The 23,969-nt window shown below is 42.5% G+C and overlaps 1 protein-coding gene across 1 annotated transcript; it reads left to right on the forward strand.

Annotated features, from left to right (window-relative positions):
* Positions 1-201: 201 nt before the first annotated feature.
* Positions 202-19,111, forward strand: LOC311005250 (calpain-1 catalytic subunit-like; the record flags this gene model as incomplete). Its single annotated transcript, XM_083997606.1, has 20 exons — positions 202-438; positions 562-631; positions 715-833; positions 1,174-1,307; positions 1,609-1,783; positions 2,155-2,229; positions 2,395-2,480; positions 2,830-2,904; positions 3,358-3,515; positions 9,633-9,778; positions 13,333-13,541; positions 13,697-13,736; positions 13,904-13,972; positions 14,133-14,190; positions 15,567-15,628; positions 18,263-18,331; positions 18,438-18,516; positions 18,633-18,749; positions 18,942-18,994; positions 19,085-19,111. The coding sequence occupies 20 exons, from the start codon at positions 202-204 to the stop codon at positions 19,109-19,111; spliced, it is 2,058 nt and encodes a 685-aa protein (XP_083853732.1).
* Between the last annotated feature and the right edge of the window lie 4,858 nt (positions 19,112-23,969).

A 23,969-nucleotide genomic window follows, 5' to 3' on the forward strand; every position in this document is an offset into this window, starting at 1 on the left:
ATACAGGACAATTGTAGAAGTTAAAGATTCAAGAATTCTTTATTGTCATTATGCATAGACATAACAGAATTTCATGCCCTTGCATAAAAACAACAACAACAAACTTTCTTAGTGTCTCTTTTAGAACTTGCATGCAAATCCCTAATGAATATCAAAGTAGTTCTTCTTTTCCTTAACAGAGTCCAAACATAACCCGCGACAATGCCTCCTCCTGGTGTGTGCCTGAACATCTTGGGGGCTCGTAATAAGCAGGATGGTTATGGGAGTGTTGCCAATCCTGAGAAATTCTTAAACCAAGACTACCAGCAGCTTAAACAGTACTGTCTCATACAAGGGGTAAGGTACATTGATGACATGTTCCCACCTGACAGAAGATCCATAGGTCAGGGGTTGCTAGCCCCAAGTGACGAGGGACGTGTGGTGTGGCTGAGACCAAATGTGAGTGCTTTTGAGAGCATTAATATCCCTCATCACACAAAAGGTTAATGTAATGTAATGTAAAATGTTTTATAATAAACATATCTATCTATCTATTTTTTTATTATTATTATTATATTTTAGAAAATTGCTCCTAATGCATCCTTCGTACTTGATGGGGTCTCCAGATTTGACTTTGGTCAAGGAATACTTGGTAGGAAAATGTCTGTATTCAAAATGTTTTACTGTTAAATGACTTTCTGATATCTCAATATGTACAATTTCTATTCTATTCAGGAAACTGCTGGTTTCTTGCATCTATCGGAGCTCTGACCTTCCAGAATCATGTCCTCGGGCAAGTTGTTCCTCTTGAACAAACATTTGATGAAAACTACTGTGGGATGTTTCACTTCAGGGTAAATGCACACACACACACACACACACACACACACGCACAGACACACACACGCACAGACATGCACAATTGCACACACGTTATTATCTTTTAGTCATATTTACACGGAGAGAACAGCTGTGTCGGCTGATGTGATGCGAAGCCACTTTGAAATATTAACTGGATGTCTATGACTTCTTTACAAAAAATGCCACTGTGGGCCTCTTCACCTAACCTGCAAGTCAGCAATCCAACCTAGTAATTATTGTTTGAGCCAGTCTTGTGGAGTACAATAGATGAGTCTCATATTCCTTATATAGGCCTACTGTATATTCATCATATCTTACTTTTTGTCATTTCAGTTCTGGAGGTTTGGAAGATGGGTGGATGTCATCATTGATGACAAGCTACCAACGATCAATTACAAACTAATCTTTGTCCACTCAAAAGACCCAAATGAGTTCTGGCCTGCTTTGCTGGAGAAGGCTTATGCCAAGTATGAATGAATGAAAGTTCATTATGTCCGTATGAAATAATTAGTTTCCTTTTTTCTTTTCCAAGACAAGAAATTTCCTCATACCTTTTTGTTGACAGTTTTGGCGTTTTCTTCCGCCTTCCTCAGAACTGATAAGGCATGTCACCACATGCCGAAGGTGGAAGAAAGCGCTGAAACTGTCAACAAAAAGGTATGAGAAATTTGTTGTCTTGGAAAAGAAAAAAGGAAACTAATTGAAATAATTTTGCCTCACATGTGGATTATAACAACTGCAACTCAATATCTCTTCTGCTTGTGTCAGGGTGTGTGGTTCCTATGCCGACATGAATCTTGGTACTCCAGCAGAGGCTATGTTGGATTTCACTGGTGGTGTCCACATGAGCATCCAATTGCAAAACCCTCCTTCAAACTTATGGGAGCTGCTATTCAGAGCTGGCAGATGTAGCTCACTGATGGGATGTGGTACAGCTCAGGGGGTATGTAATATGAAACCACAAAAACCCAATACTGAAGTGTACACAGCCTATTAATATGCACAATGATAATAAAATGTTTCTTGGGGAGACAGAATGAAATTTAAGGCTAGACTATATTTTTTAATTAAAGCGGTGGGCTGTGGAGAAATTATGATTTTCTGCACAAACAATTAAAAAAATATGGTTGACTTAAATTAAGATGGAAAGACATTTTGGTGGATGGGTACATTTTCTTTTAGCAAGTAATAAATACTCAGATTCTGAAAAAAGAAATTAGAGATTGAAGTGATACTTGCAAAAAAAAGAAGTGGCTGTAATCCTCTATACATATCTGTCAGCTCTCAGTGATGATACATATTTTTGGCTTGTAGGAGACCTCTGAAAACACTGTTTTACCAAATGGACTGGTCCAAGGCCATGCTTACACTATCACAGGTGTCAAACAGGTGAGGAACTACACCTCAAACAATACATTTGGAATTGGAAGTAAAGCTAATATCACTTTTCTGATATTGATCATGAAAGTTGTTGCTGCCACAGTTGACCAGATTTATTTGCACTTTTACATTTATTGTACATAACCATGTACCTCTTCTGTGATGATTGGACAGCTTATGTCCCGAGGGCAAGTTGTGGACCTGGTGCGTCTGTGGAACCCATGGGGCCAAGGAGAATGGAAAAGGGACTGGAGTGATAAGTAAGAAATACTATAGGTCTATAGATTTGCTTTTGCAAAATTATTTAAATGTTCTAGTGGTAAAATCAGTTTAAAATATATTTATTGTTGCACACACATACACACAAACATTTTACTTTTTGTTAATATAATCTCTTTGCTGAGAATCTTCCTCTAGTTGTTCTAAACTGGTTTCTCCAGTGAGAGTTAAGTAATTAAGTCTTGCCTTAAAGGCAGCTTAACAATGACCTTTCAATCACAGAACATGCCACCTGCAAGGACCTGAACTGATGTACATGTTAAGAAGAGAGTTGAGAGGGGAGGGGAAATATTGTCTCTTCTCTTGCTTAAACTATTAATTGTCTTCAAGGTCACCTCTGTGGCAAACAGTGAGCCCTCAGGATCGTGAGATGTGTCTTGCAGTGGATGATGATGGAGAGTTTTGGTAAGCACACCAAGTCACAATGTAGAAATCTTCTCTAACCATCAACCTTCTCTAGCTATCTTACACCTGATACACATTTTTATGATATTTTTTAACATGCATCCCAGGGGCATGCATGTTGTTGTTGTCATGACCGTTCAGTAGTACACTGGAAGATAAGGAAAGATGGTTACGTAATGTATCATAAGTCATGCTACGGTAAGTCCAGCAGGATAAGAACTGCGGCCTGAACTGCAGGATAGTACCCCATAAACAAGAGGAGACTGCTTGACTCTAAGAGGATCAGAGATCTGGAAACCTACTGCCACCAGAAAATATTTTCTGATTGCCTGTGGTACCCAACTGGAATTTATGAAACTTTAACTGTCTTTGTCAGGTATAGGGTTTCAAATGTTTTTGACACACAGAAAAGAACATAGCAAATTGTGTGTCATCTAACTTTTGTTTTAACAGGATGACTGTGCAAGACTTCTGTAAGTTCTACAAAGATCTTGACATCTGCTGCGTGACTCCAGACTTCCTTGATCAAAACTCTGCTAAATGGAACACCTCCACTTATGAGGGCAGATGGGTTGCAGGAACCACTGCTGGAGGATGCATGAACAACCGAGGTACTCCCAGGATGTTTGTACTTTATAAAAACCTAAAACGATAAATAAGAAGCTTCATAATTGAATAGAATATCTTACATGATGGTTGATCATAGAGGATGGAATCGGGTCGGGTACCCGCCCAGGTCGGGCAGCCCGCCCGGGTAACGGGCCGGGCCGAGTTTTTAATGAATTAATTCGGGCTCGGGTCAGGTCGGGCTGCATGGTGGCCTGTGATGAGATAAATATTGACATTGTGTTACGCCCGGAGAGGAGACTCCTCCTCATGAGTGCTCATTAGGCACACTTCATGAAACGTAGGCTACCACTGTGATCGGTACCGTTACAATATTCTCAGGTAGCTACCGAGTGTCACAGTCCGAGATTCCATTTTTAAATGATGGATGGCTGTTTTTCAGTTGGTGAATTAAAACGACGGTAGCCTACCTCCTCCTCCACTACCACTTCTCATTTCAAATAATGGAGAGGGAGGGAGGGAGGGAGGGAGGGAGAGAGAGAGAGAGAGAGAGAGAGAGAGAGAGAGAGAGAGAGAGAGAGAGAGAGAGAGAGAGAGAGTGTGTGTGTGTGTGTGTGTGTGTATGGGTGTGGCATAGATAGAACAATTTATTTTTTAAATCGAGTGTGCCAAATACCTGACGTGGAACTAATGCTGAGTTATGGGAGCACTATGACCTGGTGTTTGATCCTCAGATCAAAGAAATTACCGGCTTTGTGCAGTGCCGTAAGTGTCACAGTGTCTTATCCTATCACAGTAAGGGCACGGGGACCAACAGCCTTCGCCGTCATCTTGAAGGGGGAGGGTGCAATCGTTTTGGGGCAGGAAGTGGGAGACAGCTGCAACTAACTAGTTTCACCGTCTCAAGTTCACCGAAAGTTCCAGCTTCGGCAAAATGTCAAGTCACAAAGAAAACAGTCAAGTTCTGCTGCCGTGATGTGGTGCCCTTCGCGACCATTGAGGGGGAGGGATTTTTGGAGCTTGCTCAGGAGCTCATCAATGTGGGGGCGACCTACGGCCGAGTTAAAGTTGAAGATGTGCTACCTGATGTTACCACTGTCTCTAATAATACTGCCACAGAGACGGAAAATGACAGGAAAGTGCTTGTTATCAGATATCATCTCTACTGGTGTAAATGTCTCCATGACCACTGATATGTGGAGTGACTCTTTCCAACAGGCCAGCTACACCTCTGTTACCTGTCATTATGTGACAGCAGATTTTCAGCTCAAGAGTCGTGTCCTTGTCACAGCCAAGTTCCCTCTCGAAAAAGCCAAAAGTGGCGAAAATATCAGAAGAGAGCTTAAAGCAGATATCAGCTTCACGGCCGTTTCGGCTAATGCTGCGTTCAAGGCAGGCTTTTGAAACCGTAAGTTACAGCTTCAAGTCACAACTACGACTTGGTAGCGTTCCAGGTAACCCGTAGCTCGTGTTTTTACCATCCTGTTGTCTGTGAAAGTTCCCTATAACGGCCACTCGTAACTTCCGACCCGTGAACTCGTACCAGATCGAACTGGTATGACTTCACAGGAAGGAAAAACACAAAGTACGAGTTTCTTTGAACGCACCATGAGTTAGCAGCCCCCGCCCTTGTCAGGCATCAATTGGTCCTCGTGCTACGTCACCACATTCACGCGCATCCCTTGGCTGCACACACAGCCCTTCATGCCGTTCTCTCTCCTCATTGGATAACACTTGTATCCCACAAGGAAAATTTTCTCCTCGGGTTACAGCAGAGCAGAGTGACGGAGAGACTCGTGTTTAGGCTGAAATACTTCATGTAAGTGATTGCTGACGGAAAATAGGACTATTTAGGACTTATATTAACAAAAACATTCCACTGATATCTGCTTTAAACGACTACTGATATCTGTGCTGGGATTTGATGCCAGTCTCTTCAACAAGGTGATGTGGGTTACAGACCAGGGTGCGAACATTTTGAAAGCACTCGAGCCATATCCCCACATGTCCTGCATCGATCATACCATCAACACTGCTCTCAAACATGCACTAGATATAGAAGAGCTAAAACAGGAAGCCCTTGAAGTCGAAGAGACTATAGTGGCAGCCAAGGTCCTCGTAAAATATGCGAAGAAGTCAGGAATCAACAGCACACGGTCTACTACTGCTAAACAGATGGCTGACACCAGATTCAGTAGCGTTTTTCTGACCTTACAGTCTTTCAATGCAGTGTATGGAGAGCTCACTGATAAGCTGGCCAGTCGCGACGAGAGCCACCGCATGGATAATGTATCACCTGAAATCCTCTCTTTCCTGGTTGATTTCCTCCGTCCGTTCTATGAAGCCCAGAAGGAGCTTGAGGGTGATAAATCCCTCTCCTTTGTCACCTCCGCCCCCTGGTACACCCCCGAACTGCGCAACATGAAACAAACCGGCCGTCAATTGGAAAGATTGTACAGGAAAACCCACCTCACCGTCCATGCTCAGGCCTACAAGAGTCACATCTCCTCCTACCGTGATGCTCTCCAAGCCGCCAAGACTTCCCATTTCTCCACCCTTATCAACAGCTCTAATCGCAACCCTTGCATCCTTTTCTCCACAGTCAAGAAGCTTCTTCATCCTTCCAACAACAACCCACCCTCCTCCACTAACCTCTGCAACTCCTTCCTCCACTCCTTCAGCAACAGGATCTCCCAAATCAACACCTCACTGGCCGCCTCCATCTCTGACCCCTCTGCCCCAGCACCCCCTCCAATCACCCTCCCCCTCCCTGACCACCTGATCACTGCCTTCACCCCAGTCACCTCCTCCCTTATCTCTGACATCATTTCTGCCTCCAAGACCACCACCTGCTCCCTGGACCCTCTCCCCACCCCCCTAACTAAGGCCTGCCTTCCTCCCCTCCTCCCCCACCTCACCACCCTCTACAATCAGTCTCTGTCCCTTGGCTATGTTCCCTCCATCTTTAAACTTGCATCTGTCACTCCCATTCTCAAAAAGCCTTCCCTTGACCCAGCAATCCTGTCCAACTACCGCCCCATCTCCAACCTTCCGTTTCTATCCAAAACCCTTGAGCGTGTTGTCTCCGCTCAACTCCACTCTCATCTTCAGTTCAACAATCTCTATGATCCCTTCCAATCTGGTTTCCGTCCCCTCCACAGCACTGAAACTGCCCTGGTTAAAGTCATCAACGACCTTCTCATCTCCGCAGACTCCGGTGCCCTCAACATCCTGCTGCTCCTGGACCTCAGCGCAGTCTTAGACACGGTCAACCACTCCATTCTCCTCCAAAGGCTGCGCCAGCTGGGTGTTGAGGGCACCGCACTGGACTGGCTCACCTCATATCTCACTGACAGACAACATTTCATCTCCCTTTCCGGACACACCTCACCCCTCTCCCGTCACACAGGGCGTCCCCCAAGGCTCTGTCCTTGGCCCCCTCCTCTTCATCTGTTATCTGCTCCCTCTTGGCCACATCATCCGCAACTTCAAACTGGACTTCCATTTCTATGCCGACGACATTCAAACCTACCTCTGCACCAATACCACAAATCCCACCCAGAACCCACCTCTCACCCACATTGAAACCTGCATCTCTGCAATAAAATCATGGTTAACCCACAACTTTCTCAAACTCAATGCCGACAAGACTGAACTCCTCCTCATTGGCACCAAATCCACCCTCCGTACATCTGGTCCCATCTCACTCACCATTGATAATGCAACCATCACCCCCTCCCCTCTCGCACGTAACCTTGGTTTCATCCTGGACCCCACCCTGTCATTTGATCCTCACGTCAACTCAGTCATTAAAACCTCATACCTGGACCTCCGTAACATCGCCAAAATCAAAAACTGTCTTTCCCCCCCAGCTGCTGAATCCCTCATTCATGCCTTCATCTCCTCCCGTCTTGACTATTGCAACTCTCTCCTCACTGGCATCACCGCTCACTCCCTCCATAGACTCCAGATGGTCCAGAACTCTGCTGCTCGCCTACTCACACACACTCGGTCCCGTGATCACATTACTCCTGTCCTTCACTCCCTCCACTGGCTCCCTGTCAAAGATCGCATCACCTTTAAAATCCTCCTCCTCACCAGAGGTGGGTAGTAACGCGCTACATTTACTCCGTTACATTTACTTGAGTAACTTTTTGGATAAATTGTACTTCTAAGAGTAGTTTCAATACAGCATACTTGTTACTTTTACTTGAGTATATTTCTTCAGAAGAAGCGGTACTTTTACTCCGTTACATTGAGCTGCATTCCGGTCGCTACTCGCTACTTTTTCTTATCGATCCAATGCGCAAATTGTTTATTTTTTAATGGAGATACTTCCGAGCCTCTGTCACATGACTTCGTTTCACCAATCAGATGTAGCCACTCGCGACGTTTGCCTCCGTTTAACCAATCAGACAGAGCCAGGGAGTCACATGACCGCAACATCACAATTACCGGTAACTCTATGGCTGTGTTCGAAACCACATACTCCATACTACATACTTCCATACTGCATACTTCCATACTCCATACTAATCGATCATACAGTATGCAGAGCGTTCACACTGCTGCGTACTATGATAACCCACAATGCATTTCGCTCCTGCCCGAGCCGAAATCAGCCGTCCTGAAGCTGATTTCACTTAAGCTCTAAACTCTGTAAATATATAACTTCAGCAACATTTGAAACATTTTCAGGCGAGAAAGTACTACTTCGTATCCCCATGGTGTTGAAAAAATGACAAAATAACACATATTTACAATTTTAGTCGGACGAAGTCGGACTTCTCTGGCGTTAGTAAAACCAGCCGTAGTGAGCACTGTACTTTCGGTTTCTGTGTCAAAATAAAGCACCCGTTGCAATTGACCATAAAGAAAGCCGTTACAATGACGTCAGTGCTCTTACTTTATAAACAGGAAGTGAACCTGTCCCCACTGTGGCTAGCTTGGAAACGCCGTTTGGACCGACCTCGTGCTCCTCCTTCTCCGTTCTTTTTTTTTTTTTTTTTTTCGCGGCAAGGAAGAGGCGGTCCTTGACGTCACGTTGCGTTGCATCTTGGGTAGTTTGAGTATGAGTAGTGACCTCATGATGTATACTCAACATTTCGGCCGAATCTAGTATGCATCCGGGAACTTCTCGCCTACTGCTAATCGCATACTGCGCAGTGTGAACATACTGCATACTCAAATCGTTAGTATGAGTAGTACGAGTAGTAGGAGAAGTATGCGGTTTCGAACACAGCCAATATCTGGAAACAAATTAAAATGGTCAGTGAAATCAAGCAAAGTGAGTGATTCCTCCTGTTGCTGCTGTTGTTCACTACATTCAGGTGATGTTAGACAGAGGACGGGGTGGGGGCTTAACTCTTAACAAGTAGTTAGCTAAACAAACACAAATGGGCGCTTTTCTCAAATATGACTCATATTAAGCTCGTTGAATAAGTGGACGGCGACTTGTCAGAATCGACAAGGAAGTTATGTTGGTGGATTTATAACTCACAAAGGTTTAAGTCGCTCCACTGTCACGTCTCATCTATGTGCAGCACACACAGAGTTATCGATGAGGCAGCAGCTTGTACTTTTCTCTCTCTCTCTCTCTGTGCATGTGAGGGAGCGTGCAGCCCCGCCCCTCAGTGAGAGACAGAGCGAGCGGAGCAGCAGCGGACAACACACACACACCAACGTACATACATGTAGGCTATATTACAAGGAAATGCGTATGGTAGATAACCGTGGCATGTTTACAGCGCCGTTGTTTACTTCCCCATGCACAACAGGAATGTATTTATTTATTGAAAAAAAAAAAAAAACATAAAAAGGGCACTTTTTAATACCCTTTGGGCCCTATGTGTGCACGTGCCTGGTGCAAAGTGGATGAGCAGTGATGTGATAAGACAGGACGTCACTGTAACATGGTTTTACACAGCATCTTATCTTGTATGAACCAGTGGCACACTTCATACAAGCCAGACAGTTAAAATTGGCAATAAAAACAACTCACACAAGTCACAATGTCATGTACTCAACTTCAACCTGTTCAACTTGGCAAATCACAATAGTAGATTTGGTAATGGATATTTTTAGATCAGTTTTGACTTGATTCACACACAAAATGTCTGATTATGCCACACATAAACTTTGTTTCTTTCTTTGTCTACCAGACAGTTACTGGACTAATCCACAGTATCGTATCAAGGTTTCAGAGAGTGATGGTGAAAAAAACATGTTGGTATCTCTAATGCAAAAGCCTGACAAGAGAAACCGACGCCTTGTTCAGAGTTTCCACATTGGATTCTGTGTGTTTGAAGTAAGCATAGCTCTTTATTGATTCTGTCATAGTGTGTGGATATTACAAGCATTGTATTAGATAAGTGGTCGAAGCCGATGGGCACCTACACTGAGTTTGGTTCTGCTCAATGTCTCTGCCTCTTTAGGGACGTTTTTTTCTTGTCACTGTTGCCATGTATACTTTCTCTTGGTGGGATCTGTTGGATCTCTGTCAACACTGTTATGAAGAGAAGGTCTTGACCCTCTCTATTAAGTGCCTTCAAGTGATACATGTGTAGATAAAATTGGCTTTACTTCACCATATGCAATGTAGCCCCTCATAATTATACCACCTAAAGGAATTTTTAAAATGTCAGAATCTGTCCCTGGTTGCAACTTGCAAACTACGCCTGAGGCCTTGTATGAGGCCACATTCTATAGAAGTTAAAGCCTTTGGAAACCCAAATCCACCAAAGCCTCCTAACTATGTATTTTAGGGTCTTATGTACAGTGGGTACGGAAAGTATTCAGACCCCTTTAAATTTTTCACTCTTTGTTTCATTGCAGCCATTTGTTAAAATCAAAAAAGTTCATTTTATTTCTCATTAATGTACACTCAGCACCCCATCTTGACAGAAAAAAACAGAAATGTAGAATTTTTTGCAAATTTATTAAAAAAGAAAAACTGAAATATCACATGGCCATAAGTATTCAGACCCCTTTAAATTTTTCACTTTGCAGCCATTTGCTAAAATCAAAAAAGTTCATTTTATTTCTCATTAATGTACACTCAGCACCCCAGCTTGACAGAAAAAAACAGAAATGTAGAAATTTTTGCAAATCTATTAAAAAAGAAAAACTGAAATATCACATGGTCATAAATAACCCTTTGCTGTGACACTCATATTTAACTCACATGCTGTCCATTTCTTCTGATCCTCCTTGAGATGGTTCTACTCCTTCATTGGAGGTTACAAAAGAATTTCTGCAGCACTCAAGGTTCCTAAGAGCACAGTGGCCTCCATAATCCTTAAATGGAAGAAGTTTGGGACGACCAGAACTCTTCCTAGACCTGGCCGTCCAGCCAAACTGAGCAATCGTGGGAGAAGAGCGTTGGTGAGAGAGGTAAAGAAGAACCCAAAGATCACTGTGGCTGAGCACCAGAGATGCAGTGGGGAGATGGGAGAAAGTTCCAGATGGTCAACTATCACTGCAGCCCTCCACCAGTCGGGGCTTTATGGCAGAGTGGCCCGACGGAAGCCTCTCCTCAGTGCAAGACATATGAAAGCCTGCATAGAGTTTGCCAAAAAACACATGAAGGACTCCCAGACTATGAGAAATATGATTCTCTGGTCTGATGAGACGAAGATTGAACTTTTTGCAATTAATTCTAAGCGGTATGTGTGGAGAAAACCAGGCACTGCTCATCACCTGCCCAATACAAAGGGCTGCAGTGATAGTTGACTTTGTGGAACTTTCTCCCATCTCCCCACTGCATCTCTGGAGCTCAGCCACAGTGATCTTTGGGTTCTTCTTTACCTCTCTCACCAAGGCTCTTCTCCCACGATTGCTCAGTTTGGCTGGACGGCCAGGTCTAGGAAGAGTTCTGGTCGTCCCAAACTTCTTCCATTTAAGGATTCTGGAGGCCACTGTGCTCTTAGGAACCTTGAGTGCTGCAGAAATTCTTTTGTAACCTCCAATGAAGGAGTAGAACCATCTCAAGGAGGATCAGAAGAAATGGACAGCATGCGAGTTAAATATGAGTGTCACAGCAAAGGGTTACTTATGACCATGTGATATTTCAGTTTTTCTTTTTTAATAAATTTGCAAAAATTTCTACATTTCTGTTTTTTTCTGTCAAGCTGGGGTGCTGAGTGTACATTAATGAGAAATAAAATGAACTTTTTTGATTTTAGCAAATGGCTGCAAAGTGAAAAATTTAAAGGGGTCTGAATACTTATGGCCATGTGATATTTCAGTTTTTCTTTTTTAATAAATTTGCAAAAAATTCTACATTTCTGTTTTTTTCTGTCAAGATGGGGTGCTGAGTGTACATTAATGAGAAATAAAATGAACTTTTTTGATTTTAACAAATGGCTGCAATGAAACAAAGAGTGAAAAATTTAAAGGGGTCTGAATACTTTCCGTACCCACTGTACATATTATTAAACATGTAAAAATAATTAGAAAAAAGTTTCCATCCAAATTCAAAATATTTGTCTTTTAAGGTTTTGTACAGTAGGTTTGAATTGGGCGGAGTTATCTCTGGGATTTATCACGCAATAAATTCTAACCACTCATAAATCGCCACGTCAGTTCTCTCACCCAGCCCCCCAGTGGCAGCGAACAAAACCGTTCTGCTAACGGTCGCTCCACCACTCCTCTCTAGTCCTCACAACCAGAGCCATGTCAACAGGGATTGTGTGTGTGGCGATTAGCTTTTAGCATTTATTAGCTTTCCAGCGCGACCTGCTGTGTCTGTCTGTCTGTCTGTCTGTGCCCACAGCTCCTCACAACTCCTCTCTACATACAGCCGATACAGCCGTTTTTTTTGTGGGGGGGCGGTGTAAATCCGCGATCAGCATTTAGCATTTATTAGCTTTCCAGCGCGACCTACCTCGTCTGTGTCTGTGTGTCAGTCTGTTTGTGCCCACAACTCCTCACAACTCCTCTCTACATACAGCCGATACAGCCGTTTTTTGTGGGGGGGTGAGGGGAGGGAGGGAGGGAGGGTGTGTGTAAATTGGCGATTAGCTTTTAGCATTTATTAGCTTTCCAGCGCGACCTGCCTTGTCTCTGTGTGTGTGTCTGTCAGCCCCTTCTGGCGCTCACACAGACATGAGTGACGGTTAAAAGCTTTTTTTTCCTGTGAGACTACGACCAAAGACGGTTATGACGCTCCAAAACGAAGCTGGTAGTCTAGTTAGCTGCTAAATAGCATCAATCAATCTATGCACCGCTGAGGACTTTTTTTTTTTTTTTTTAACGGTCGCCATTGACGTGTTGCTATGACATTGTTTGAAGTGGGCGGGGCCAGAGAGATGTCAATCATAACGAGGGAGCTGTCAATCATAGCGTTATCTGCCACGCCCACACTGTCCTGACCAGTGGCCTCAATAGCAAAATGAGCTGTTTTTAAACCAGGTTTTCTAATAGTTATGAATAGTTATTGTCACTCAGACTTTTGTGGATGCTTAATGAGGCACTTGACTTTGATATAATATAAGCATTTTTACTATATATAGTCGGGTTTCCAAAGGCTTTAAATGCCATGGTAACACTGAAAGCTGACATAGTGATTTGACACCCAAAGCCTTTTAAGGTGCGAGTAAAAGTGGGGACATGTTTCTGCTGTGTAGGTGTGTATGCATGATATAATTATCTTTACTGCAAATTTGCCAACTAGTAAACTAATTACTTGCCTTCTCTCCCCAATATGAACTCACTGTCTGATTTCCCTCAAGGTGACAGAACAAGTAAGAAACAATTCTTCTCTCACTGCTCACAATACAGATTTGCCATCTACACTGTTTGTTGTCAATTATATAACTTGAAAAGAATGGATATTTACAGTTTATTTACAATTGATTGCAGTACAAGACACAGAAGGGGAAGTTCCCAGCCACTTTCTTCAACACCCGCTCACCAGTGGCCCAAACAAAAACCTACGTGAATGCCCGTGATGTGGTTGAGTTCCTGCACCTAAAACCTGCTGAATACCTGATTGTGCCATCCACATTCAACGCCAACGAGACAGCCTCCTTCCTCTTGACCATCCACTCCAAAGCAGAGACCCATGGCTAGTAAGTACACACTATTTTCTCAATGTTACTTGTCTATAGTAGATTATATTAAATAATCTGCATGGCATATGTCACTCATCATCACTGCTTTTTATATCAAGAAAAAATTAAATACAATAATCCCATGTGCAATGTCTTTGGATCTTTCCTCACAGTGAGAACTCTGGCCACTGTAATGAGGAACCAGTTCAAAGGGTGAGCAAGAGCTGTAATGACATTGTTTTTTCTCATTATTTTTGCACTCGAATTGTGTTACATGTTTTTAACTACTTTATATCTCATAAGAAATATGTTTTGCATTTCCATTCCCTTTAGAGTAAAATGGCGAAATGTTTTGTGTTTGTTTTTATCTGTTATTTCAGATCAAGCCGGTCTCAAATACAGAGGAAGATGACAATAAAAGGACTATTTTCCGCCAGTACTCAGACCAGGTATGTTCTCACTAACATGTTTAACTTACATTACTAGTTTATTCATGACTTGAAAACTTTTATTAAAATGTTGACACAAAAAAGAAAAAATCAATACATTAAAAAAAAAAATCTTTTCATTTCTCAATCATTTTTTATACTGTTTGTCTGTCATTGCCAGTATGATGAGGTGGACGCTGACAAGCTCCAGAGCCTTCTAAATGAAAAAATCCTGAAAGGTTTGGACAGTAAAAAGAACACCAACAAATTACAGAGCAATTTTTAGGGCCACGGGGCAAGCGCACCGGGCACTACTGTTATTGTGTGGATTTTTCCTACTTATTATTCTTCTCCTTCCTCTTCCGGATGATTTTCGGTTCGCTACTAGTTTAAATTATATATCAAAATGTGCGGTTTGATCGGGATCAGTGTGCGATTACTTTTCTCAACAGTTTACGAATTTTTCATGACATAAGTCGCGAAAAACTGCCCAAAAATTTGCATTAAGTCAATGGGACGGGCGGGAAAAAAAAGAGCAAAAAAGAACAATCATTGGAGTTTACTGCTACTGCTCAGTAGCTACTGCTCAGGCATACTTTCACCTAGATACACAAGTCTTGTGTATTGGTGTATTATTCCACATTTTGATAGGTATTATAGTTTTTGATCAATCCCTGATCAATGGCCATGATCATTTTTGGAGAAATTATGAGGTTATAATGATTGTGTATTGCACGGAATGTTCGTGTCAGAATGCGTGACATCATCGTCAGCCTCTAAAGGCCCCCACATACTCGGGCGTACATGGGTCCGCGGACATCCGCGCGTACTCGAGGCGGACTCAGTGCAGAAAGCGAAAAGCGGATGTCCGCCAGACCCGTCTGCGCAAAGCTCAATATTTACGACCGTGCGTACTCCGCGTACACGTACTCTGTGTCACGCAATAGACTGCTCGGTGGGAAATCTTCACATCAACCTGTTTTTAATATGACGCCATACGCCCGACTATGAAAGCTCAAACGTCCGCGGACAGTGCGCACGGAGTCCGCGCTGCTCACAGTACGCGCACAGTATGCCTGAGTATGTGGGGGCCTTAAGTGCGGCCACGTCTGTCTCTGCTCCTCATCGACTCCAATACAAAGATTTTCTGAAACGGACCTCTGTTTTAAAATCGCCAGTGTCTCCAAAATATTTACTGTAGAAACACCAAATCGTACCAAATTTTTCAGGAAGTCTTTACAGCACTCTTGGTCTGTGTTTTTTTCTGATAGGAGTTACCGTTTTGTCACAGTAAGCCTAAATGCGAGACCAGTGCAGAGGCAGAAAATAGCTCTTTTGGTTGACGTTTCAAGCCGCTCCAACAAACACTACCACGGCAAAAAAAAAAAAACTACCGCCGCTACGTCTTCTTGTTACGTTACTGCTCAATGGTCGGGTCAATATCAACACCTATGGCTGTGTGGGTTAAATGGTGGTTAATGGTGGTCCGCCTGTCCTTTTTTTCCCTAGTTTCTTTTGTTCTTGTATTCTTCTTCTTTTTTGTTTCTTTAATTTTTTGGGTTGGCTTGTGCTGTGTAATATACTTTTGCTGATGATTCATTTCTGTTTAATTTAGGAGACCTGAAATCTGGAGGCTTCAGCATTGATGCCTCTCGCAGCATGGTTGCTCTGATGGATGTATCCTCTACCACCAAAAATCATAATCAAATTCAAACTCAAATGTATTCATATAGCACCATATCATGCAGAAGCAGTTCTGAGTGCTTCACATAAAGATAGGACAACATATTAAAAAGTAAACAGCAATAGATAGCCTACTAAGACACACAGACATTTAGCAAACAGAAAAGTCTCAAGTTTAGCTTTGGAGGAGCACAACGTTGGAGAATTTCTGGGTTCATTATGGTAAACTATTCCACTCTTTAGGTGCATAGATGCTGAAGGCCATGTTGCTGGATTTGGAAAAGGTTCTGAGCACATGGAGGAGATCTCTACTTTGTGGCCTGAGCAATCGGCCAGGATTGTGAGCTGATAACAATTCTGATAGGTACTGAGGAGACAGACCATTAAGTGCTTTATAAACCAAAAGGAGTATTTTAAATCGAAAGTGGAGATTGCGAAGGGTTGGAGTTATATGGTCTGATCTTTTTGTCATGGTTAGAACCCATGCAGTTGAATTTTGGATAAGTTGTAATCTGTGGATTGTATTGTTTGGAAGACCCATAAGCAGAGAGTTACAGTAAACGAGCCGGCTCATGACAAAAGCATGCATGATTTCTGAAACGGACTGGGAGAGAAATCCTCTAATCCTTGAGATATTTCTGTGCTGAAAAAAGGCCATCCTAGTGATGTTGCTGATATGGCTTTTAAAACAGAGATCTCCATCCATGATAACGCCTAAGTTCTTGATTTGTTCACTGGTTTTGAGTGATCAAGTACTCACACACCCGCTGTATTTGGGCTTTAGCACCCACAACCAGAATTTCAGTTTTCTGTTAGCTGCCATCCAGCAGTCAGTTTCTTCCAAACAGCTGACAAGGGAGTTTATGGGTAGGAGGTCATCAGAGGGTCGTTTATTTATTTATCCTTTATTTAACCAGGTAAAACTCATTGAGATTGAGAGTAGTGAAATGAGAAGCTGCATGTCATCAGCATAATTATGGTAATCAATGTTGTATTTACTGATAATGCGGCCAAGAGGGAGCAGGTAAAGATTGAAAAGAAGCGGACCCAGGATAGAGCCCTGTGGGACCCCACATACTATGGCATGACTGTCTGACAGGAAGTCACCAAGTCTAATTATAAAATTCCTGTCGAGGAGGTAGGATTTAAAGCCTTTGGAAACCTGACTATATATAGTAAAAATGCTTATATTATATCAAAGTCAAGTGCCTCATTAAGCATCCACAAAAGTCTGAGTGACAATAACTATTCATAACTATTAGAAAACCTGGTTTAAAAACAGCTCATTTTGCTATTGAGGCACTATTGGGGCCACTGGTCAGGACAGTGTGGGCGTGGCAGATAACGCTATGATTGACGGCTCCCTCGTTATGATTGACATCTCTCTGGCCCCGCCCACTTCAAACAATGTCATAGCAACACGTCAATGGCGACCGTTAAAAAAAAAAAAAAAAAGTCCTCAGCGGTGCATAGATTGATTGATGCTATTTAGCAGCTAACTAGACTACCAGCTTCGTTTTGGAGTGTCATAACCGTCTTTGGTCGTAGTCTCACAGAAAAAAAAAGCTTTTAACCGTCACTCATGTCTGTGTGAGCGCCAGAAGGGGCTGACAGACACACACACAGAGACAAGGCAGGTCGCGCTGGAAAGCTAATAAATGCTAAAAGCTAATCGCCAATTTACACACACCCTCCCTCCCTCCCTCCCCTCACCCCCCCACAAAAAACGGCTGTATCGGCTGTATGTAGAGAGGAGTTGTGAGGAGTTGTGGGCACAGACAGACAGACAGACAGACTGAAACACAGACACAGACGAGGTAGGTCGCGCTGGAAAGCTAATAAATGCTTAATGCTGATCGCGGATCATGTTTGCGGCTGTCAATAACAGTTGAGAAAAGTCTTCTGGCTTGTTTCAGGCTACTATTGTATTTCTTGAGTAGGTTTATGAAAATACAGCGGTCGACAAACAATTTTGTTCTTCTCCAACTCCTCTCAGCTTTACAGCAGTCTCTCTTGAGCTGGGTCGCAGCATTTCTCCAAGGGGCTTTACATTTGTTTTTTTGTTTTTTATCTCAGAGGTGCAGCAATGTTAATACTGTCAAGGAGAAGAGTGTTAAAACGTTCAGTGAGTTCATAACAGCTAACACTCTCAGAAAAAGGTGGTAGGGAGGATTTTGCACAAATAAAATGAGTTTGGAAAGATTGATTCGCAAAAGTGACGTTTCATGACACATCTTGTAGAAGGGGCACGAACAGCAGTTAGGTGTACACTGTAGAAAATGCCGTAATGGTCTGATAGCGCAACATCAGTGACAGAGCTTATTCTGATATCTGTACCCAAGGAGATGACAAGGTCAATTGTGTGGCCGTGTTGATGAGTTGGCTCTGTAACATGCTGTGTTAAATCAAATCATTGAAACAGACTGTAGTGGACGCTGTGGGGTTATCAAGATGAATACTGAAATTGCCAGAGATGATTACATAACACACTGCAGTTTAATGATTCAAATTTTATTTAAATATTTTGATAAAGATCTTACGCCATAGTTATATTTACTCACACTACTCGATTGAAAAGGTCAGAATGACCCGTGTGTAGCTTTGTTGCCTTAATGTTGAGTTAAAAAGACATCAATCACTGGCAAACTCAACAGTGAGGAGTTTCTCCGTCTGTGGAGAAAGGTTGTCGCATACAAGGTAAATAGATCTAAATCCTTCTTAAACAAGCCATAACGGATTGTACTTTAATACATGCATCAGCGTGGAATTAACATTTTCCTCGTAATGTGTTTTCTGTTGCCAGGACATTTTCTTCAAAACAGATGTTTCACGGACTGGTACACTGTCACTGAGTGAACTCAGGAATGCATTTGTGGTCTCAGGTAAACCTTCTTTCAATTATTTTATTCCCTTGATGAAGATTCCCTTAAGATCAGAGGAAAAATAAAACAAAAACAAACTAGTCCTGAATGTTTACCCTACAATGTGTATTTTTCAGGAATCAATGTCAGCGATGACATGCTGAATCTGATGGCTCTGCGCTACGGGGCCTCCTCTGGACACATGACACTGGAGAGTTTCATCAGTCTCATCCTTCGTGTGGACTGCATGCTCAGTAAGTCAAGTCATGCAAGACTGGTTCACAATACTGTAGGTCAGAATAGTAACTGTCTACTACTCTTGTCTTACAAATTAGTCAAAATGCAGTTACAGTAATACAGTAATCTCATAGTGGAAAGATCAAAGGTTTTCCTACTACAGTATTGGGTGATATAGGCTATTTTACAATTTGTGTGTTGTTCAACAGAAATCTTCAAACAGCTGTCTGATGGGAAATCATTGAATTTCCAACAGTCAGAGGTAATACAACATCATTATTCCTGGTTACAACTTTTGACAATCTTAGCTCATCGTTGGTTAATAATCTCTCTCTCTCTTTTTTGTTTCCAGTGGCTGTACATTTCATTGTACACCTAACCTGAGAGGGACAAGGACATACACAATACAACTGGAATTACACCAGTTGATATTTTGAAAAAACAAAAAGAAAAAAGAAAGAAAAAGCTTTTCTTCTCAGTGACAATAATGTGAACTGTAGTGTAGAAATATTTTTTATATAACTTTGCTTATGTACCTCAACTGACAATAAGAGTGAAAATAGGTATAACCAGTCCTATCAAATCTAACTCCTTTAGCGCCCCTTGTGGGCTGTGGCGCAATGACTTGTGGGTGTTTGGTTGATGTTGTAAATACGGGTCGTCAATGTGTTTGTAGAAGACAATGTGTGAAATAGTTGCGATAGTGTGTTAATTCCTTCATTCTGTGGTTACATTGTGTTGAGTTTTACAATGACAGTAAAAATGTCGGCACCGGGAGTGAAAGGGTGTTTGCCGGCAGAGACTTCCGGTCTGTTCAGCTGTTTGTGTTGTGAAAAATAAACCGTTGTTCTAAGTACGTGACTTACGATTGTCTCCTTGACAACCCGATTGTCACAGTATATTATGCAGATAGCCGCTTATATGTACAGGATCATGATGTAATCAATCTGTGCTTGTCAAAATGAAAACTTATGACACACATATTAACACATCTCAGAGCTTAATGCATGGCATGACTGTTTTTCACTTTTTTAATAAAAATAATAACAAAAGGAAAATTGTGTGAATGGTCTCCTTTAGCATGGCATCCACTTTCTCACCAAATGTCAATAATGCATTACAAGTTCAGGCTCTAATTTTGTGGCACAGCTCAAGGTGGCGCAGCATGGTGCAGCCCTCGCAGTGGTAATTTTGTCCTAACATCGTGTGAAGCGAATTTGGCAATTTGGTAGACCTAGGTGTGCCGAGATGGGTGTGGCGGTGCAGCAGGGGGAGGTGTCGACAGATTCATCTTGGCACAGGGACAATTTCATGGCAAAAGACTGCGCCGAAGGTACACTGCGTCTCACCTGCACCGCGCCTGGTCTATGAAATTATAGCCCTGAAAGTTGATGATCAATGTTATCTGTGTTTTTTCTTTACTTCAGCTTAAGCTTTTGAACAAGAGAAAGCACTCTAATTTTTATTGGTTAGAGTGACTGGAAGTCTAGATTAGAAATCATAAAACTTGTGTCTAGTGTCTATTTCGAAGTCAGACGAGTAAAGAATCCACCAGATGTTTTCAAGGGGGTGACTACCGCAGGAACACGATGCAGCTGTCACTAGGGATGTGCACAGTTACCAAAGTACTTGAGTACCCCAGTAAGAAATCTGCTCTGTTATGAATTATTACCTGGTTAACTTAGGATTTAAAAAAACTGCATGTTAGAGCACGGTCTAGTGTCGGATCAAACTACATCATCATGCCATGCTTCGGCTTTTTCGTAGCCTTAATCGGTTTCAGATCAAGCAACATTAATTTTTGCTGTGTAAAAGCATTTTTGGATCAAGCCTCAGACTTTCAAACCTTTTACAAGAATCTGTGGTGGTTCCCTCGGTGTAAACCGTCGGGAGGGAGACGACAGGTGTCAGAAAATATACTTTCAGTTTACAAACATTCTGAAACCTTCCCAGTTATTTCCTGAGACGATGCAAGACAGAGGGGAGCGTAGTCGCCAAAATGTATTGTGGACTAATAAATAATAGGGCTGTCAATCTTCCCCCCAAATCAGGTTTGAATTTCTAACCCATCTTATGTTAAATATTCAAATTTTTAATGTGTTTTTTTTTTTTTTTTAAGCTCATTATAGGGGGGGGGGGGGGGGGGGGGCAGCGACGGTGGCGACAACGACACAGCAAAACGATCCTGCATAGGAGCTGTCCATGGTTACTTTAACCAAAAGTCTCTTGAAGTGTTGAACAAAGAGAACTATGGAAAAATACATAAGTTATCTTGACGTGAATCATATGTTGCGGTAAAAAAAAAAAAAAAAAAGGATTGTTGATTCGGTGGAAACCCGGCTTCACAGGCACCCCCCCCCTCGCGGGGGCTGCGGGGTAGCCTATACAGCCCAGAGTAGTGGTGCAACAGGTCACAGCTGATCCGTGATCAGCACACAAGTGGTCCGCGGATCTATCAATTTAAAAAAAAAGGTGTGCATGTAGTGTGGGGACACAAACGCGCACCGTGGCGGCCGAATGAACGGGCAATTAAAAAAACTCTGCTCGTATATTTGAAGCTGCAGCTTTACCTTGTGCACAACAACAACAACAACTGCATTTTGTTTTATCGACATGTGTATTACTCTGAACGTCGCGACGCACTACGTTAATTTGCCTCGTTAAAAACGTTCGAACGTCAGTTTCCACCTTCGAATGTTCTCATTTTGACTAACATTCGAATAGCGAAGTTCGTTCTGACAGCCCTAATAAATAAGCACCGCTAATGACTGGAAGAAAAAAAAAAGTTTTCTCCTCCGAGGCAGAGCGCATTTATGCCACGGCATTAAGATCTTGAACTCCAGTCTGTACTCTTATTATCCACCTGATATTTTGTCTGACGACGCTGTGTGTCAGTAATGCGCTCTGTCTGACGGACAGAGTGCATTTATGCCCCAGCTGCACACTGTCCGTCAAACATGACTTCACTCTATTTTTATTAAAGTAATCGGTTACCCGGGTAAGACCAGGTTAGGTTGCTCGGTTAGAAAATTATTCGAAATGCCCATCCCTAGCTGTCACTGCAATAAGTGCACAATGGCTGTGTTCAATTTGAGACACCCTAGACAGCAATTAGTACGCAGTGGAAAATTTAGCCAACATGGTTGAGCCAAGGATTGCAGTTACTCTACAACTACAGGCTGGCAAAAAAGGGAGGTCGATCCCTATAGGCTCCAATGATAAAATGCCCAAGTAAATTTTAACTAAGATTAATGCAGGGTCCGACGTTAAGGTTTTTTGGAAAAAACCTTAACGTCGGGCAAGTACTTCTCAAATCTGCTTGCCCCATCTAAATTCTTACTTGCCCTGCCTAGGTTTTTTTTCTGGTTGTGTGGTGCATACTTTCGCTCATGACTTGTATCTTACTAAAATCCTTCAACACTACACAACACTCTTATCTATAATTGCATTTAATTGGCAATCACTGCAGACATGTAAAATGAACTGCTATTTCACATTATTTGACCAGTAGCAGTTACACCCGCCATGTACTATCTGAACAGGTGAGCCACCTGTTTAATGCCCGATCACAGTTGAAATCTTGAACTGAAGGGCATTTAATGGCCAAAAACATTAACCTGGACAACATTTTAACAGATAGCTGGCTCCAATCAGATTTTTATTCTTTTCATTGCATTCACATGCTGCAGTGGACAGTGGATAATTTAGCTTCAGTATTAATGCAGTATCTAAAAAAATTATATTAGAAAAGAGCAATTTAAAAAATCATTTTTAATATGAAAATGTTCATGTCCATCTATATGCTCTCAATACTTGGTTGGGGCCATTTGACTTGAACTACTGGGAATAGCCTAGACCAGGGGTTTTCAAAGTGTGAGGCGCGCCTCCCTTGGGGGGCGCCAGAGAGTTTGAGGGGAGGCGCGACATGAGAAAAAGAAAAAAAGAAAAACTGAAAACATTCAAACAAAAGATGAGTTACATGTCACTTGCACATAGGGCTAAATGATTAATGTTTTTGCAGTAGTCTATAATTTGCAATTATACTGCGATATGATAAAACACGATCTTGTTGTAACACACAGGCTGCGATATGCTCGGTGCCGATGCCGCAAATTGAGCCAGCCCCTGCTGGGTCAGGGAGCAACACACACAGTCTCACTCCCGACGCGTCATAAACTGATGCTTGGTCAGGGCCCTTTCGCGTTGTGCACTGACGCCCAAGGTGCCCCTCAGCACCTTATTTCTTTATTCCGACGCAGGGAGATCTCAATTGATTCCAATGCAATCCCCTCCGCGGCGATATGTGACGCTCAGAGCAAGTGATCTGTGTTGCAGGGAGAGCGGAGCTCAGCTGAGCTGGCCTCAGGCTCGGCTGATAGCCCTACTGTACGTCGGCTGTGGAACTATTCTGGTTAGAAAAAGAAGAGCTGCACAGCATATGAACGCAACTCAAAGCGACCCGGTGCCTCTCACAGTGACCAGTGAGCTCAGCTGTAGCGCCGCGTGTCCTCCCGCATAAAGCCGCAATATACCGCTCCTAAAAAAAAAAAGAAAGAAAAAAAGATGCACGTCGCCGCGGAGCTGACCAGCTGACATGTGGTCAAGACGTACAGTGGAGACCTGTCACAGTGTCACCTGTGCATTGATATAAACTTCAGCCTCAGACTGTCTGCTTCCCAGATGATCACACAGGGAGAGCATGAAGCTGCTTGTGTGATGAGTGTGTTACAGAGTTCTATATCAGTGTTTAGGTTTATTAGTCAGTGCTTTATGTTGTCATGATAATTAATGCGCTTAATGAATCAAATATTGTTTTGGTCATAGTAACTGATAATAAATAGGCTATGTTTAATTATCTCTCTTTTTTTGGGGGGGGGGGGGGGGGGGGGGGCGCACAGCTGTTTATTTTTCATTAAGGGGGGGCTCACTCTCTCACACTTTGAAAACCCCTGGCCTAGACTTTTCCATGTTACTCTAGTTTATTGAGTTGCTCCTGTAAAACGGATGTGGGACATTGAAACAACAGTGACAGGCAAACAGCCAAGGGGTGTCAAACTCAATTTAGTTCAGGCACGACAAACAGCACAATTTGATCTCAAGTAGGCCTAACCAGTAAAACAATAGCATGATAGCCTATAAATATATTTTAAAATTTTAATTTTTCCCCTGTTTTAGTACACTATTAAGATGTTTACAGTTAATTAACAATCTTTTTACAAAACATTATGAACCACCTG

This window comes from Trachurus trachurus (genome assembly GCF_905171665.1).
Source record: "Trachurus trachurus genome assembly, chromosome: 22".
Classification (NCBI taxonomy): domain Eukaryota; kingdom Metazoa; phylum Chordata; class Actinopteri; order Carangiformes; family Carangidae; genus Trachurus; species Trachurus trachurus.